This window comes from Suricata suricatta, chromosome 14, assembly GCF_006229205.1.
Source record: "Suricata suricatta isolate VVHF042 chromosome 14, meerkat_22Aug2017_6uvM2_HiC, whole genome shotgun sequence".
NCBI classification, from domain to species: domain Eukaryota; kingdom Metazoa; phylum Chordata; class Mammalia; order Carnivora; family Herpestidae; genus Suricata; species Suricata suricatta.
The window spans coordinates 72,342,668-72,360,237 of record NC_043713.1 but is presented as its reverse complement, the minus strand read 5'-3'; the positions used below and the strand labels follow the sequence as shown (position 1 = coordinate 72,360,237).

The 17,570-nt window shown below is 46.6% G+C and overlaps 1 protein-coding gene and 1 long non-coding RNA gene across 13 annotated transcripts in view; one reads left to right on the top strand and one right to left on the bottom strand.

Annotated features, from left to right (window-relative positions):
• Nucleotides 1-17,570, top strand: part of ACACB (acetyl-CoA carboxylase beta) — a 125,155-nt gene that overhangs the window by 18,179 nt on the left and 89,406 nt on the right. For 8 of the 12 annotated variants that reach the window (XR_003902362.1, XM_029921370.1, XM_029921373.1 and 5 more), the window contains exon 2: nucleotides 6,244-6,869. Coding sequence is in view for 11 of the 12 variants with exons in the window: in XM_029921370.1 (XP_029777230.1) it covers nucleotides 6,253-6,869 (617 nt within the window). In the remaining variant the exon portion in view is untranslated. Of the gene's footprint in view, nucleotides 1-6,243; nucleotides 6,870-11,542; nucleotides 11,793-16,493; nucleotides 16,676-16,804; nucleotides 16,914-17,570 lie in introns of those variants that run through there. The other 4 variants (XM_029921374.1, XM_029921376.1, XM_029921377.1 and 1 more) reach the window with 4 other exon arrangements.
• Nucleotides 9,442-11,410, bottom strand: LOC115277307. The gene is made up of 2 exons (XR_003902363.1): nucleotides 10,961-11,410; nucleotides 9,442-9,670 (listed from the first exon to the last, which is right to left on the bottom strand). It is a non-coding gene; the product is annotated as an uncharacterized LOC115277307 (long non-coding RNA).

The following is a 17,570-nucleotide window of genomic DNA, read 5'->3' as shown; positions in this document are numbered from 1 at the left end:
ACCAAGATCCTGAAATGAGTGACAGTGGGTCCATGTCTACAAGGGCATCTGAATTGGCCTGGAGAGACCAGTCGATGCTGTTTCCATGCTGTGTTGTCTGTTTCCATCATGGAGGTCTGTGGGCTCTCCGACCCGGTCACACCCTCCTGCCTGGGAAGGGAAGGGCATAGGACTCTAACCTGCGGGGCTTGAGAAGGAAGCCAGAATAGCCTTTGCAACATTTTTGTTACTTCCATCTGCTAATGACTGATTTCTAAGTCTATCCTATGGGCATGCGTGAGCGAGCAGTTTCAGGACTCTAACCTTTCTGGCTGGCACTTTTTAAACTTTTTGTGAGAACTTGCTATGTGCAAGAGTGGAGTCCCCAGAAGGACCTCACCATCTGGAAGAGGAGGGAGGGAGGGAGTAGACCTGGGGGTTTGGACCAGTGCTTGTCATCCAAGAGCAGTTTTGTCCCCCAAGATGTTGGTTGTCACAACTGAGGGAAAGGGGTGCTTATGGCGTCTAGTGGTGAAGGCTCCACACCCTAATACGCAATGCCCCCCCCCCCCCGCATGGAACAGAGAATGTTCTCGCCCCAGGAGTCAATAGTGCCGTGCATGGTTGGGGAACCTTGGGGAGAGAGCAAGGCGAGGGCATCAGAAAGCTGGGTGCTGCTGTGAACAGGCACGTAGCTCTATTTGTTTCAGTCCTGCTTTCAATTTCTGTGGGGCTACATCTAGGCAGTGAAAGCACTGGGTCGTATAGCAGTTCTATGTTCAACTTTTTGAGAAGCCACCAAACTGTTTTCCGCAGCGGCCGCCCCATTTTGCATTCTGCCCCCCAGCAATGTACAAAGGTTCCCGCTTCTCCACAGCCTCACCAACACCTTGCTGTTTTCTCGTCCCCCCTCCCCCGTCCTCCCTCCCGCCCTCCCTCTCTCTGTCTCTCTGATTGCAGCCAACCTTGTGTGTGTGGAGTGGTACACTGCAGTGTTGATTTGCATTTCCATAACGACTAAGGATATATCTTTTCGCAAGCTGTTGGCCTTTTGTATATCTTCTTTGGGGAAATGTCTGTTCATGTCCTGGGCTCATTTTAAAATCAGGTTGTTTATCTTTTTGTTGTTGACTTGTAAGACTTCTGTATATATTCCATCCGGGTACTAAACTGTTGGCAAGTATGTGATTTACGAATATTTTCTCCCACTCTGTCTGCTATCTTTTCACTTCCTTGATAATGTCCTTTGATGCATAAAAGTGTTTAATTTGAATGAGGTCCAATTTATCTACTTTTGTTTTATGCTTATGCTTCAGGTGTCCCATCTGAGAATCCATTGCCAATTCCACGGTCACAATGGTTTCCCCCAAGTTTTCTTTAAACATTTTTTTGTGGTTTTAGTTCTGTTTAGGTTGTTGACTCGTTTTGTTAATTTTTTATGTGGTCTGAGTTAGGAGTCCAACCTCATTCTCTTGCTTGTAGAAATCAGTTGCCCCAGGGGCACCTGGGTGGCTCAGTTGGTAGAGCATCCGGCTTCGGCTCAGGTCATGATCTCATGGTTTGTGGGTTCCAGCCCCATGTCGGGCTCTGTGCTGACAGCTCGGATTCTGTGTCTCCCTCTCTCTCTGGCCCTCCCCTGCTCACGCTGTCTCTCTCTGTGTCTCAAAAATAAAAAAAAAACATTAAAAAAAAAAAGAAATCAGTTGCCCCAGAACCTTATGTTGAAGAGACTATTCTTTCCCCTTTGGTCTTTTTTTTCTTTTTTAAGTTTGTTTATTTTCTTTAGTAATCTCTATACCCAGCATGAGGCTTGAACTCACGACCCTGAGATTAAGAGTCTCATGCTCATGACTGAGACAGGGAGGCATCCCCCCCAACCCACATTGAATGGTCTTGATATCTTCATTAAAAAACCTATGGGGCATAGATGTATGGGTTTATTTTGGGATGCTTAATTCTATTCCATTGATCTGTAATATGTCTGTTCTTTATACCAGTGCCACACTTGTTTTGACTATAATTTTACAGTAAGTTTTAAAATTGGAAAGTGTGAGTCCTTCAACTTCATTCTTTTTTAAAATTGCTTTGGCTATTGGGCGATTCCATAGGAATCTGTACATCACTTCAGGTAGCATGGCTGTCTTAACAGTGGGAAGTCTTCCAATCCATGAACATGGGATGTCTTACATTTATTTAGATCTTCTTTCATTTCTTTTGGCAATGTTTTATACACCAGCAACGTACAAGTCTTTCACCTTCTTGGTTAAATTTATTCCTAGATATTTTATTCTTTTGGATGCTATTATAAATGGAATTGTTTTCTTACTTTCCTTTTCAGATTGTTCATTGTTGGTGGACAGAAACACAACTAATTTTTGCATATTCATCCTATATCCTAGAATTTTGCTTACTTTGTTTATTATTTTTATAGTGTTTTGTGTGTATGTGTGTGTGTATTCTTTTTTAATTATTTTTTAAAATCATATATTTAGAGAGAGTGCAAGTGAGGGAGAGGGGCAGAGGGGGAGAAGGAGAGAGAGAGAATCTTAAGCAGGCTCCATGCTTAGCAGGGAGCTCGGTGCAGGGCTTGATCCCACAACCCTGTCATCATGACCTGAGCCAAAATCAAGAGTCACCTGCTCAACCAACTGAGCCACCTGGGCCTCGTGTGTGTGTGTGTGTGTGTGTGTGTGTGTGTGTGTGTGTATTCTTCAGGATTTTCTATACACAGGCATCTCCTGCTTTTTGAAAGTTCACATTATGCCACTTTGCTTTTGTGAAAGACCTATATTAGATCTACAGTAGTACCTGTTTTTGCTAACTGGAGGAGCTCTGAAGAGGATTTTTGCTTTTAGGGAAAAAGTTGCAAAATGAAAATAGCGTTCAGCATTTCGTTTGCAGAGAGCTGTTATAGAGGCAGTGAGTACCCAGACCAGTGAGAGTGGCACTGCCAGGCTCCTTTGGTGAGGACTACGCTCAGCACCTCAGCACCAAGCCACCACAGCTTTGAACCATGTCTGTGAAGAGTTGAGTTTTGTCTTGATTTATGTTGTGGATCCATTGGCAAGATGTGTCCTAAGCTACAAGAAAAGCCTAAGAGAGGTTATTTTATGGGTCTGGGAATGCTCAAAAATGTTTTTTTTATAAATTAATGGTAATTGCTTCTTTGCTTTATGTCATTTCAACTTATGCAGGTTTTCATAGGAACTTCTCTACTTTTGGATGGGGGGAAACTTGTACAGGATCATGTCATCTATGATTAGAGATGATTCTAGATGTTCCTTTTCCATTTGAATGACTTTAATTTCTTCTTCTTGTCCTATTGCTTTGGCTACGACCTTCAGTACAATACCAAAATAGGTGAAAAGTGGGCATCCTTGTCTTGTTCCTGATCTTAGGGGGAAGGCTTCCAGTCTTTCACCATTGATTATATATTAGCTATATGTTTTTCATAATGTGCCTTATTACATTGAAGATCCTTTGTATTCCTACTTTTCTGGCTTTTTTTTTAATCATGAAAGTGTTTAAAATTTTTGCTAAATGCTGTGTGTGTGTGTGTGTGTGTGTGTGTGTGTGTGTTAATTGAGGTGATCATGTCGTTTTCCTCTCTGTTCTATGGATATGGTTTGTTACATTAATAGACTCTGAGCCAACCTTGCCTGCCTTTTCTGTAAAAAGAAATTGATGACCTTAAAAGGAGAAAAACCTCCTGACCCTGTGTATTACCTGGAAAATACCCTTGACAACATTTCAACAGTTTCTGTTGCCTGAAGTGCACAACAAGTACTCAGATCATCCAGTTCTGGGAAATCTTGAGAACTTTTCTACTTCCCTTAAGAACATAATATTGAAATGTGAAAAGACAAAAGCTTTTTATTTATTTATTTGTTTATTTATTTTTATGTTTTTAAAGATTTTTTAAAATGTTTTTTAAATTTATTTTTGAGAGACAGAGAGAGACAAATGCGATCAGGGGAGGGTCAGAGAGAGAGGGAGATACAGAATCTGAAGCAGGCTCCAGGCTCTGCGCTAGCTGTCAGTACAGAGCCCAACGTGGGGCTCAAACCCACAAACTGCAAGATCATGACCTGAGCCGAAGCCGACATTTAACCGACAGCCAGCCAGGCAATCCTATTTATTTTTAATTAATTTATTTAATTTACATCCAAGTTAGTTAGCATATGATGCAACAGTGATTTCAGGAATGGATTCCTTAATGCCCTTACCCATTTAGCCCTTTTCCCCCAACCCCTCCAGCAATCCTCTGTTTGTTCTTCATGTTTAAGAGTCTTTTATGTGACAAAAATCTTTTAGATACTAAATTGATATGTTTAAGCTTTGTGGGCCTGCCTTTTTTTTTTATGCTTCTACTGTATTTCTGTGGCAAAACTGGTTCTGAAATTTCAACATGTTCAGGTCGTATGTTTGTTTGTTGGCTTTTTAACAGTCTTTACTTCAAATAATAATGATCTACTCATTAATAGGGCAGAGTTAGTGTGGAGAGAAGAGGCGTGGGTTAGAAATCAGAATACCTGGGGCACCTGGGTGGCTCAGTCAGTTAAGCCTCCGGCTTCAGCTCAGGTCAGATCTCACGTTCGTGGGTTCGAGCCCTGCGTCAGGCTCTGTGCTGACAGCTAGCTCAGAGCCTGGAGCCTGCTTCCGGTTCTGTGTCTCCTTCTCTCTCTGCCCCTCCCCCTCTCACACTCTGTCTCTCTCTGTATCAAAAATAAATAAAACATTAAAAAAAAAGAAATCAGAATACCTGAACTCATGCATTTGACAAATGAATTTTTGTCTCTTGTTAAGTAAGCTCTTACTGCTTACTGGACACTGTTCTAGACCCTGGAACAGAACAGACTCCCATTGGTCTTGCTGGGTTTTCATTCAGTTATAAGCTTACTCCAGGCCAGGTGTACTAGCGCTAGGAAGAAAATAAGGAAAAGCGCCCTTCCTCCTTCCAGAACTGTGATGATGATTATGAAGGAATACAATGATGATGGTGGCAGCAATGATGAAGATAATGGTGACAGAAGTAACAGTCCCCTGACATCTACGAATCGGAATCTGTAAAGAGTCTTCTTTTTTTCTTTTTAGGTAACAGCTTTATTGAGATTTAACTCATATACCATCTGGTTCATTCATGTAAACTATGTACTTCGTGACTTCTAGTACATTCACAAAATACATTCACTACAGTCCACTTTAGAACATTAAAAATTTTTTTTGATGTTTACTTATTATTGAGACAGAAACAGAGCATGAATGGGGGAGGCGCAGAGAGAGAGGAAAACACAGAATCCGAAGCAGGCTCCACGCTCTGAGTTGTCAGCACAGAGCCCGATGCAGGGCTTGAACCCACAAACCGTGAGATCATGACCTGAGCCAAAGTCGGACGCTTAACCAACTGAGCCACCGAGGCGCCCCAACTTTAGGACATTTTCATCCCCCCCAGACACAACCCCTGTACTCTTTAGCTCCATCCTACTAGCCCTAGGTAACCCCTCCTGTTTCTGTCTCTATGAATTTGCCTATTCTGGGCTTTTCAGATACATGGGCTCACACAATGTGGACTTTGGAGACTGGGTTCTTTCACTTGGCATAGTGTTTTCAAGATGCGTCCATGTTGTAATGTGTGTCACTGTTTCCTTCCTATTTTATGACCAGATAAGACTCCATTTTATGGCTAGATCACCTTTTGTTTACCCATTCTTCAGTTAATGGACCATTGGATTGTTTCTACTTTTTGGGTCTTAGGAATCTATAACAGGCATGATCTATTTCTCTCTTACGTGCATGTTGATGATTTATGGTGAGCATGTGTTAGTGTACCTAAATTAGAGGGGAGAAACAGACATCCAGAGGCCTTCAGGAATGTGCCTAGGACCACAGAGCGTGTTATCTGCAGAACCACTCTGTCCACTGCCCTTCCTCTCTGGCCGTTGTCAGCTGAGCCCTTTGCCCCCTCAGCCCCTTTAAGATGGAAATAACTCCATTATGTGGACTCTAAAATGTCTTTCCTGGGGCTCCTGGGTGGCTCAGTCGGTTGAGCGTCTGACTTCAGCTCAGGTCATGATCTCGTGATGCATGGGTTCGAGCCCCGCATCAGGCTCTGTGCTGACAGCTAGCTCAGAGCCTGGAGCCTGCTTCAGATTCTGTGCCTCCCTTTCTCTCTGACCCTCCCCTGCTCGCACTGTCTCTCTCTGTCTCAAAAATAAATAAAACATTAAAAAAAAATTTTAATGCCTTTCTTTTTTTTCCTTACAGATTTTCTGAATGATCTTACTCCTTCTTCTATCTTGTTTGATTTTCTGCTGCTTGACCTTTTCTTTGTTAAAATTCTGGGGAGAAATGACAGACTCCAAGCAAGTCAACAGCCAAGTGCCCTTTCCAGCCTCAGACAGCTCAGGGGAGCCACCACAGAAAAATGATGACAGCGGTCCTCTTCCAGGAACTCCTAACCAGGCTGAGCCAGCTTCCCACAAAGGTGCTGAAGGTCCCGATCAGCAAAGAGCTTCCGGCCCTCCCCCACACCAGAATCCCTCAGGAAACTCCCTTTCCTCTCATGATGCCTCCCCAGCATCCCAAGCCAATGGGAAGGGGACTGAAGGCCTGAAGACCCCAGGTACCAATGGTCTGTCATCTCCAGCCAAGCCCCAGGGCCAGCAAGCCAGACCCCTCTCCAAGGAAGACGAGAAGCAGGAGCACATCAAGAGGCAGCTGATGACCAACTTTATCCTAGGCTCTTTTGATGACTACTCCTCCGATGAAGACCCCAGTGCTGGCTTCTTCCGCGAGTCTTCCCGGAAGGGGAGCCGGGCCAGCCTGGGGACTCTGTCTCTGGAGGCTGCTCTGACTGTAGGCGAGCCAGAGAACCTCATCCCCACCATAAGGTAATGTGCCCTATGTCCTTGTAACTGGGAGGTGCGGCATTAGGGTGGGTCTGCACCCTGCCCCCCAACACACACACTCAGTCAAGCCATCAGCTAATGCCCACATTTCCTCCCACCCCCCACTTCCCCGGTAGTTAAGGGAAATGCAGAAAGCATAAGCCCCGCCTTTTCCCTTCCTTTCAAGGCCATTTATTGAGCAGTTACCTCATGCCAGGAGATTCTTTCTAGAAAGAACTTAGCCTAGTTGGGAAAACAAGCCGAATGAGCTAAGGCTGACAAGAGCCATGTGGGATGTTGGGGGCTGGAGGGAGGACAGGTTCCCTGCCTCCTGAAGAGACATCCTTTATTTTTTCCTCGACTCTTTCAACCACACCTTCCTCGTAGGTATGCCTTCAAAGCAAAAACTCAGATGCCGTAATCGAATCCAGCAATTTGTTGGAAACAAATGCCCATAGGTCCATTACTGGTGGGAGTATCTAGCCTAGGTGTGCAGTTGGTGGCACTATTTTGTTGTTGTTGTTGTTGTTGGACTTTGCCACCTCCCTTCCCAAATTGCAAACAGAATAGGGTAGTTTCAGGTGGAAAACTCAGGAAACAGAGACAAGCAGAGAAAAGAAGAAAGCCACCAACCATGACTTGGCCAGGGCCTCTATTTCCTTCCAGTGTCCTTCCCTCCTTCTACTCTGGTACAAAGAGCAGTTCTTGGTGTCTGAACCAGAGCTGGTTCAACCAGGGCTCTGCCACACCCCACTGTGTGACCTTGGACATGGCATTCACCTCTCGGTTCCTCATCTGCCAAACATTGACTTGATTAAATGGCATAATGATTGCAAAGTATGCAGAGACTGGTACACAGTAGGTACTTAATAAGCAACAGATTCCTCTACAGCTCCTCCCTCTGGCCTGTTCTTTGTCCCCCCAACACCTACTTCATGTACCACTTTACAGTTTATACAAGTTATCCATTGATCCCTTAGAACAACAACACAAGGCTGGTGGTGTGTCCTCATTTTACAGATGAGAAAACCAGGGCTCAGATCCGTGGCGTACCTTTCCCAAGGTCACACAGCTGTGTAGGGGCAGAGCCAAGTTTCACGGCCAAGTCCGTCAGGCTGCACACTTGTCTCTGCCAAGCCTGGTGTTGTCTCTCTGGAAACATACTCACTCCTCCCAACCGATTCTTAACCTCAATGTGGCAGTTTCGGCAGGGATTATGGAAAAGCAATTTACTGAACAAATTCACCCAAACCAATGAACATCGGAGATTATGTTGGAAGTGGATGCCCACCCTGGGGTTGGTAAGTGGTGTCTAAGTAGGAGAGGTGGCAAGATAGGTTTATTACAATAGCCTCAGGAGGATGTAAGATGGGTGTTGCTGCTTTCAAGGAGAGTTCTAGCAGGAAGATGGGAAAAGTACAAAGAAACAGGTACACTGATAAGATCGTTTCTCAGCATGGCCAATGCCAGGAGGAAAGCAAGGTACAGGAGAGGGAGTACCTGAGGGGATCTATTGTAGAAAGAGATGGGCAGGTCGGGGGAGAGCTCTTAGAAGTGGCCACTTTCAAATTAGACCTCAGCAGGCCAACAGAACCTTCTGCCATGATGGAATGTTCTAGAATAGAATGTTCTAGAACTGTGCTGTCCACTATAGTAGCCACTAGTCATGTGTGCCTTTTGAGATGGACTTGTGGCTAGTGTGACTGAGAACTGAATTTACTTATTTATTTAAGTTTGTTTATTTATGTTGAGAGAGAGCGTGCATGCGTACGCAAGCAGGGGAAGGACAGAGAGAGAGAGAGAGAGGGAGGGAGAGGATCCTAAGCAGGGCTCCGCGCTGTCAGCACAGAGCCCAACGCGGGGCTCAAACTCACAAACCATGAGATCATGACCTTAGCGGAGAAGGTGTTGGACACTTAACTGACTAAGCCACTCAGGCGCCCCCAAAGTCACCTCTTCTGAAGGGTCTTCCCTGTTCCTCTCACACCTTTAAAGCATTCCCTGCATGCCCCCGTCTCTTGATTGATTCTCTGGTGTGTTTTCACAACTCTTAATCACTCCTGAGGTGATGTCTTTAATTTCCTCGTGTGTTGTCTTGGTTGTTGCTGTCTCCTGCACTGAGGGCTACGTCCATGAAAATGGCGCCACGTGGGTTCCACTCTCCTTTGCTGCCTAGCCTAGTGTGGGTTCGTGGTAGAGTCTGAATAAATATTTGCCAAATGCATGAATTCAGTGAGGAGCCCAGCCTTGCCGAAACAGAAGTCTGCATTCCTGGAGCATGCAGAACATTTTATGGATGAATCTGGGAAGAAAGGAATGAAGGAAGGAAGGGAGGGCGGGAGGGAGGAAGGAAGGGAGGGGGAAAGAAGGAAGGAGGGAAGGAAGGAAGGGAAGGAGGGAAGGAGGGAGAAAGGAAGGAATGGATGGTGATGGTTGATGGTTGAGTGGATGGATAGATGGATGGATGGATGGATGAATAAGCATTTTGTTGTTGCTTTTCAGCAGCAATAGCATTTTTGTTTTCACAAAACTGTTTTTTGTGTAAATCGTATCATTTTATAGACTAGTTCCGTGGTTAAACCCCAATTTTTCTTCTGCATTTAATATTGTTGTGCAATCGCCCTGTTCCCTCCCCTCCTCCCAGCCTGCAAGGGCCGGCTGAGATTGTGCACCCAGCGACTTGGTGCTGTCTGTCCTGGTGCCTCCTCGTCCTTTCCCGTTTGGGGCATCTCAGGCTGGTGTTGGGACTTGGCTCTTCCTTGGACTTGCAAATAGTCCCCAGGTGGTGGAATTCCCACACAACCCTGAGAAAACAAAGCCCACCGGTGAGAACATCACGTAGGACAGCGTGCTCACATACTGTGAAATCAAGGCCGCGGGTAATCCCGCTTTGTCAACAAGCGGCAGTGTGCTTATACACCAGGGGTCTGGGGGAAGATGCCGGTTCAGAGCGTCTCTTACTGGTTTGTTATCCTAATACTTTTACCTTGTGGGTACGTGTGCGGACTCCACGGGATAGGACAGGTTTCAGGATCACACAACTGTAGTCCTGAAGGTTAAAGTTATGACCCAGGGGGCGCCTGGGTGGCTCAGTCGGTTAAGCATCCCACTGTTGATTTGGGCTCAGGGCATGATCTTACAGGTCACCAGATGGAGCTCTGCATCGAGCTCTGTGCTAGGTGTGGAGCCGCTTAGGATTCTCTGTCTCTCTTTCTCTCTCTCTCTCAAAATAAACAACTAAACTAAAAAAAAAAAAAAAAAGAGAGAGAGAGAGACCTGGAAGTTCATTAGTTGGTGGTGAACTCATTTAGCAGCAAAATCCACCTTGAATAGATGTAAAGTTATTTGTAGTCTTTATTTACCTGTTTTGTGTGAATATTCATACCTTCTGCTGCTGAAATAGTAACATGAAAACATATAACATAAAGCTTCCCAATTACCTCCTCCCCAAAAAAGTTCCCAAATTCCAAAGCATAGTGAGTCCTAGGAGTTTCAGATGAGGGACTGTGGACACGTGAATGTAATGTGCTTAGATTTCCTTGCATTTAGTAAGCAGAGACAATGTGGGTACTTAATGTGTGTGTGTGTGTGTGTGTGTGTGTGTGTGTGTGTGTGTGTGTGGCTGGAAAGTCTGTAAGAAACATGTCAAAATAGTTAATAATCATTGTCTTTATACGATACAATTATGAGTCATTTAAATTTTATTCTGTGTTTTCCAACTTCCTGCCCTAGATATTGTTATACCAAGTGTTAATGTTTAATAATAAAACATTATACAAAATATTGGGGGGAAGGTAGTGAACCAGTCATCCCACTTCTTAGATAAAAAGCTGAAGCCCTGAGTTCAGGGGTCTATCAGAGGTCTCCCAGCGAAATCACCACAGGTATGAGCGCCATTCGAACCCGGACCCTCAGCAGATGCAGGTCGGAAAGTGGTCTGCAAACTCCTGGTATTGATGCTTAACCTGGGCTCCTGCAAAGATGCCCGTGCCCTCCTCCTAACGCGTTCTTGGCATCAGTGAGAAGAGTCGGAGGCAGGGCAGGCAATTCACAGGGCAGTCATTAAGCTTAGTGACCTTGTGCATGTCACCTACCTTCTCAGGGGCCTGGACTGGATGCTCTGAGGTCCTTTGTGGCTCCAGCAGCCTTTGCTTTCATTTCTTGGTATGTGCAGGGGTGCACAGGGTGCTGGAAGAGCAGGTGGAAGGCAGCTTGGGGAAGCCATCTTCTTCTGGGCCAATTACCGTGGATGGTGTGGGTACTCCTGGGTGCACAGAAGGACAAACTCAGAGATGAAGCGGTCAAGTGGAGAAGTTAAGGTTGGTCCCATCCATTCATGGGCTTGGGAGAATTTATCGCAGCCCTGCTGGCTGCCAGGTGCTGTGGCAACACTATGGGTGTTCAGATGGTGGGACCTGGCCCCTGCCCTCAGACAGGCCAGGCTAAGAAGCAGCCTAAGAGGCCACAAGCCCAGAGAACTTCCCACAGTGACCAACGGAGGGCTGGCACACTGACTCCTCCATTTGGCTGTCAAGTGACCTGGGCTGAGCTGTTAACCTTCCTGTGTCTCAGCACCAGAACGAGGTCACAGTGCTGCCTACCTCACCTGAGATATTGTGACCCCACAGTGCCACTGGGTGGTGAGCACAGTGGTCATAGCAAGGGCCCCAGGCCCTGCAGGCAGACAGATCTGGCTTCAGATCTCAGACCAGTCCCGTGAGCTCCCTCGGCTGCAATTTCCTTCTCCATCAAAGCAGGATGATGCTGGTGTCTACCTCACCAGTATGATGAGATCACGGGAGAAGAAGTGGCAGGTGTGGGCACCCCAGGGGCTGCCTCGGGTGCTGGCAGCTGAATGGGCATCTTTCAAAGCTCATATCTGTGGCCATGGCCTTTCCCAGGCCCCTCCAGGCGTATATCCTTAAGGTATAGCAGCCTGGGTCCACAGGGGAGGAGGTGGAGGGGGCAGGTGAAGTGTCCCTGACAAAGCGTGAAACACAGGGCAGCCCACAGATGCCAGGCCTTCCCCCTCCGCTTCCCCAGCTGCTCACTTCCCCCTGGGAGGGCTGAGTTCAAGCGAGGCTTCTCAAGACAGACTGCAGACCCCAGGGAGGCCAGTGCTGCTCTGTGGGGTCTGGACTGCAGTGCAGGAACACCCGAGCACCTGACACCCGGGACCATGCTGCTCTTCTGTCCCAGATAATGCCCTGGGCGGGCTTGCATCAGGCGTCTTCCAGATCCTTCCAGCTCATTGTCTCTCCTCGGTACCTCTTCTCCTCTGCTCCAAGGAGCGGGCAGGTCATAAAACTTTCAATTGTCTATGAATATTTGTTACTTGTCCCTCAATGAAATGCCATGGATCTTTCGATAATGGCTTAATTTATTTATTCCTTTTTGGTTTAGGGAGAGGCTGGCAGAAACCCCATTTTTCTTTCTTTTTTTTTTTTTAATATTTATTTATTTATTTAAATGTTTTTTATTTAGTTTTGAGAGACAGAGAGAGACAGTGCGAGCAGGGCAGGGTCAGAGAAAGAAGGAGACACAGAATCTGAAGCAGGCTCCAGGCTCTGAGCTATCTGTCAGCACAGAGCCCGACACGGGGCTCGAACCCACGAACCGTGAGATCATGACCTGAGCCGAAGCTGGATGCTTAACTGACTGAGCCACCCAGGCACCCCAGAAACCCCATTTTTCAACTCTTTTTAGCTCCAAAGATGTTTTCTGGGAGCTTCGGGGGAAGGGGGTCTCTGTTTTTGTGTTGTTTTATTTGTGAACTGGATATTGAGGTTCGGAAGAGGCTGGCTATTAATACAGGATCCAGAGAGACAAAACATTTTTTTTCACTCTCTTAAGTATCTGTAACCCATTTTATTTTTTATTTTTTAAATATTTTTTAAAGTTCATTTATTTTTTATTATTAGAATTTTTTTAATGTTTGTTTATTTCCGAGAGAGAGAGAGAGAGACAGGCAGACAGAGTGCGAGCAGGGGAGGGGCAGAGAGAGAAGGAGACACAGAATCCAAAGCAGGGTCCAGGCTCTGTCTGGGTTGTCAGCACAGAGCCTGACACGGGGCTTAAACCCTCAAACGGTAAGATTATGACCTGAGCCAAGGTCAGATGCTTGACCGACTGAGCCACCCAGGTGCCCCTTAAGTTTATTTATTTTGAGAGACATAGTAAGAACAAGCATTAAAAGGACAGTCAGAAAGAGAATCTTAAGCAGACTCTGCACTGTCAGCACAGAGCCCAATGTGGGCTCCATCCCAAAAACCGTGAGATCATGACCCGAACTGGAATCAAGAGTCGGATGTTCAGCAGACTGAGCCACCCAGGTGCCCCATCTGTATCCTAATTTAGAAAAATCTTTCACTTCTGCTCTATGCTTAATGTAACATTTCTTCCATCACAGATTGAAAGGGATTATTTTAAATTATTTCGTCAATGTTTATTTTTGGGAGAGAGAGAGCTTGCACTTGCATGCAGGGGAGTAGAGAGGGGGCAGAGAGAGAGAGGGACTGAGGATCCGAAGCGGGCTCTGTGCTGCCAGTGGGGCTTGAACTCACAACCAGTGAGCTCATGATCTGAGCCCAAGTCAGACGCTTAACAGACTGAGCCACCCAGGCACCCCAGGGATTATTTTATTTTTGTCTGAATGAACGCACATTATACATGGATGGTTTTACAGGTGAAGTGGAGAGAAGAGGTTTGCTCAGGGGCACGGAGAGCACAGGGACAGCCTGGAGGCTGCTCACTGCTCACGAATTTCCACTGAGCCACCGGTCCCTTGCACGTGGGCCACTTCTTGTTGTTTTGTGTGTGTCTTTTGCCATTGACCTGGCTTTCCCCTCTGCAATACCAACAAGTTAAATTTAGCTTCTGATGAGTCTGAGCAGAAGGGCTTGTAACACGAGACTGCATCTACAGCCAAGTTTGAACTGTGTCATCGAAATCACAGTGACAATTGTTTAAAGGAGATGTTTATATAAAGGTGGTATCTGCATAGGGGTGTGTGTTATTCTTTCCTTCCAGTCTTGTCTTTCCCAATAAGGCAGACAGAGAAGAATCCAAGTCATTATCACTCTGGTGAGATGCCAAGCACAGACATCTAAGTGAAATCCCTTTCTTGAGAGCCCCCATGTAAAAGGGAGGGGACATTTCTCAGGCTGTGCTAGCAGAGAACTTAGCATAGCATCCCACGGTGTTCAACGGGTGTTGGGATTTTGTCAACAGAGGACAAAAATCCAGAGCAATGCAAGGCAACTGAGGTGAGTTCTTTCCCACTTGTGCCTAACTGACTTTGGGTAGGCGAAGGGTGTTTTGAAATACTTTTGTTTCCTGATTTTAATTGTTTTCCCTATTTTGAGGTGAATATATTAAATTTGGGTCATTTAGGGGGTGAATTTGGGAAAGGAGTTGGTTTGAAACTTTAAAAAATAAATCAGGGGCACCTGGGTGGCTCAGTTGGTTAAGCGTCCGGCTTTGGCTCAGGTCATGATCTCACGGTTCGTGGGTTCAAGCCCCACGTCGGGCTCTGTGCTGACAGCTCAGAGCCTGGAGCCTGCTTCAGATTCCGTGTCTCCCTCTCTCTCTGACCCTCCCCTCCTCGCGCTGTCTCTCTCTGTCTCTCAAAATAAATAAATAAATAAATAAATAAATAAATGAAATAAATCAGCCTTAGGTGGGGTTTGTAAAAACAAGGCTGTGAAGAACCTTCTAGAAATTCCGAAGAACTGAGAATTCTGTTCACCTGTTTTATTTGTTTTTTGAATCCCGTTGTTGAAACAGTTAATGTACCGGTAGAGCATGGCTAACTGGTGCCCTTAGGCAGGGCTGTTTCCACAACTCCTAGGAGAGGTCACTGTTGGCATTGTGGCTGTGTTGATAGCGCCTCCTGCAGGCGAGGACCTAGTGTGCCTCTCAATGGGAATTCATCTGCAAACATTTACATTAGTTTTTGGCTTTTTGCTTGCTGTGAACATAGGCTACATTTATTATCATTGCAATGTTTTCTAGGCAGTGTTTTGGATTCTTTTTATTTATTAAAACTACTTAGAGAAGTATTCATTCATTCATTCTAACTAGAATCGGTTTGCCTGGATTCAAGCCTCCAGCTCTGTCACTCTTAGGAAATGTACATCTTTGGGTGGAGTTTCTTTATCTGCATTATGGAAATAAAAACAGTAGGATTGTTGGGGTACCCGAGGAGCTCAGTCCATTGAGCATCCCATTCTTGATTTCAGCTCAGGTCAGGATCTCATGGTTCATGAGTTTGAGCCCGCATTGGGCTCTGCACTGACAGCTCAGAGCCTGGTTGGGATTTTCTCTTTCCCTTCTCTCTCTCTGTCTCTACCCTACTTGTGCATTCTCTCTCTCAAAAATAAATAAACTTAAAATTAAAAATATTTAAAAATAGGATTGCTATTAAATAAGATAAAGGCACAAAAGAGCACTCAGCGTATGTTGGTCTTACCAGAAAGCTTTTTTAAAAAAATGTATTTATTTGACTGTGGCGGGGACACACAATGTTACATTAGTTTCAAGTGTGTGACATAGTGATCAGACAAGTCTATATGTACAACATACTGATCAGACAAGTCTATATATCTTATGCTGTGCTCACCACAGTGTAGCAGCTGTCACCATACATCACTGCTACATTATTATTGACTGTATTCCTTATGCTGTCCCTTTCATTCTGGTGACTAATTCATTCCATAGCTGGAAGCCAGAAAGAAGCCTGTTTAGGGTCACAGGGCAGCTGGGGTCTTCCCTGTCTTGAAAGCACTCACTTTACCAGGTGACCCATGTGGTCCAAAGTGTGTGTTAGAAGCTCTCCGTGGGGCAGAGGGACCTGGAGCAAGCCTGTGCCTAGGAACAGACGTGAAAGAATAAGCAAAACCAGGAACTTGCAAGCCAGAAATTGACCTGACTTCGGGGGCTTTTACCAGCCACTGCGGTAACATCTGATTCATATTTTAAAGTTTATTTATTTTGAGAGAGTGGGAGAGAGAGAGAGAGCACGCGCGCGCAGAGGAGGGACAGAGGAGAGAGAAAATCCCATGCAGGCTCCACACCGTCAGCTCAGAGCCCGAGGAAGGGCTGCATCCCACTAACCCTGAGATCAGACCTGAGCCGATATCAAAAGTGGAGCTCTCAATCACCTGAGCCATCCAAGTCGCCCCTAACTCCTATTTTAAATAAACTATATTTTCCACCACTTCCCTAGAGTGTGTATTCAGGCACATTACATGCTTGTGAGTTTTGCGTAGCTGCCAGTAAGTAGAGGGTGCTATCCTGGAACCCGTCTATTTCACGAAGGCGAGCTGGGGAGGAAAGCTGTCGAGAGGGTTTTCCTTTTTTCGCAGTCTCGGGCCGCTGTCTCCCGGCGCCCAAGGTCAGCTGCGGCTCCGGGATTGGCCGGGGCGGGGGGCGGGACCTGGCCGGCAGGAGCAGGAGGCGGGGCCCGGTGAGGGGCCGGACCCTTCTGGGAGGAGGAGTCCGTCTGGGGGCGGGGCCTGAGCGGGCGCGGCCGGCCAGGACACTTGAGCGCAGGACTTTTTTCGCGATGGAGAAAGCTCAGCGCTTGGGCCAGCACCTGCAGGCTGCAGCACAGCCCGGCCCGAGCCGCTCTCGGACCGCGCCTCCGCCTCCCTGTAGTTGCCCCGCTGGGTCCCTGGACCGGGGTCCGCTACAGGGGGTTTAGGGGTGCATGCTCGGCATTCCGGCAGGAGCCGGGTGGGATTGGTCGGCTGGCGGGTCGATATGAGTCCTGCCAAGTGCAAGGTCTGTTTCCCTGATCGCAAAGTAAAGTAAGTAAGCCTGCAATTCTGATGACCGTTATCTTTTGCAAACTTGTGCATTGTGTCTCCTCGCCCCTAGTTAAGACAAGCCGTGTGACCTTTTCGCTCCACCCCCTCTTCCCCAATCCCCCACCAAAGAAATGCAGGCTTCAGATTGGCGGCTGAGGAGATGGAGCCCGCCTTGGAAACCGGGGATGCCGAATTTGGCGGTGATGTTGATTGGAAGAGGGCGCTCAGGAGCACAAAGGTGGACCCGCTTGCGGGGGGCGGGGCGGGGGGGCTCGCTTTCCTCCTCTCCCCTTTCCCTTGGTGAAGCCTTGAAGGTTGCGGAAGGCAGGACTTTTGAAATAATCGTGAAGCCCGGGGCGCAGCAATATGCACCTTAACACGCATCCCACTTAAAGTTATTTTCTGAGCAATTGGTGCAGGCATTTCTGTGCCCCAGCGCTTCGTGGCCCCACCTGCTTGATTTCTTGTCTTCATGTTATTGCATTTTTAAAAAATGACTAACGTAATATTGTTTGTTGTTGAAAAGTCAGAAAATTCTAGATAAGCAAAAAGGAGGAACAAAAATCACCCTTAAACCACCTCTCCCCAAGCATCCCCGCCCACCCCATGATCTTTATTAACAGTTGCTGGATAGTTAGTGCAGGGAAGTGAGGTCACTTGGAGCCAGAGGGACCTCAGTGGTTGTTTAGGTTCAAGGTTGGGGGGTTCAGAGAGGGCAGGAGACATGCCCCAGGAGGGAGGTTGACCTTGAAGTTCTCAGGTCCCTCTGCAAAGGAGAATAACAGAGCCTTCAGAGGGACCCTCCTTGGATTGCTCAAGGCAAATGGCCTGCAGAGGAGCAGGGGTCCCCCATTTGGATCATGGTCTTTCTTGTGAACAGAGGTTTTGTGGAACA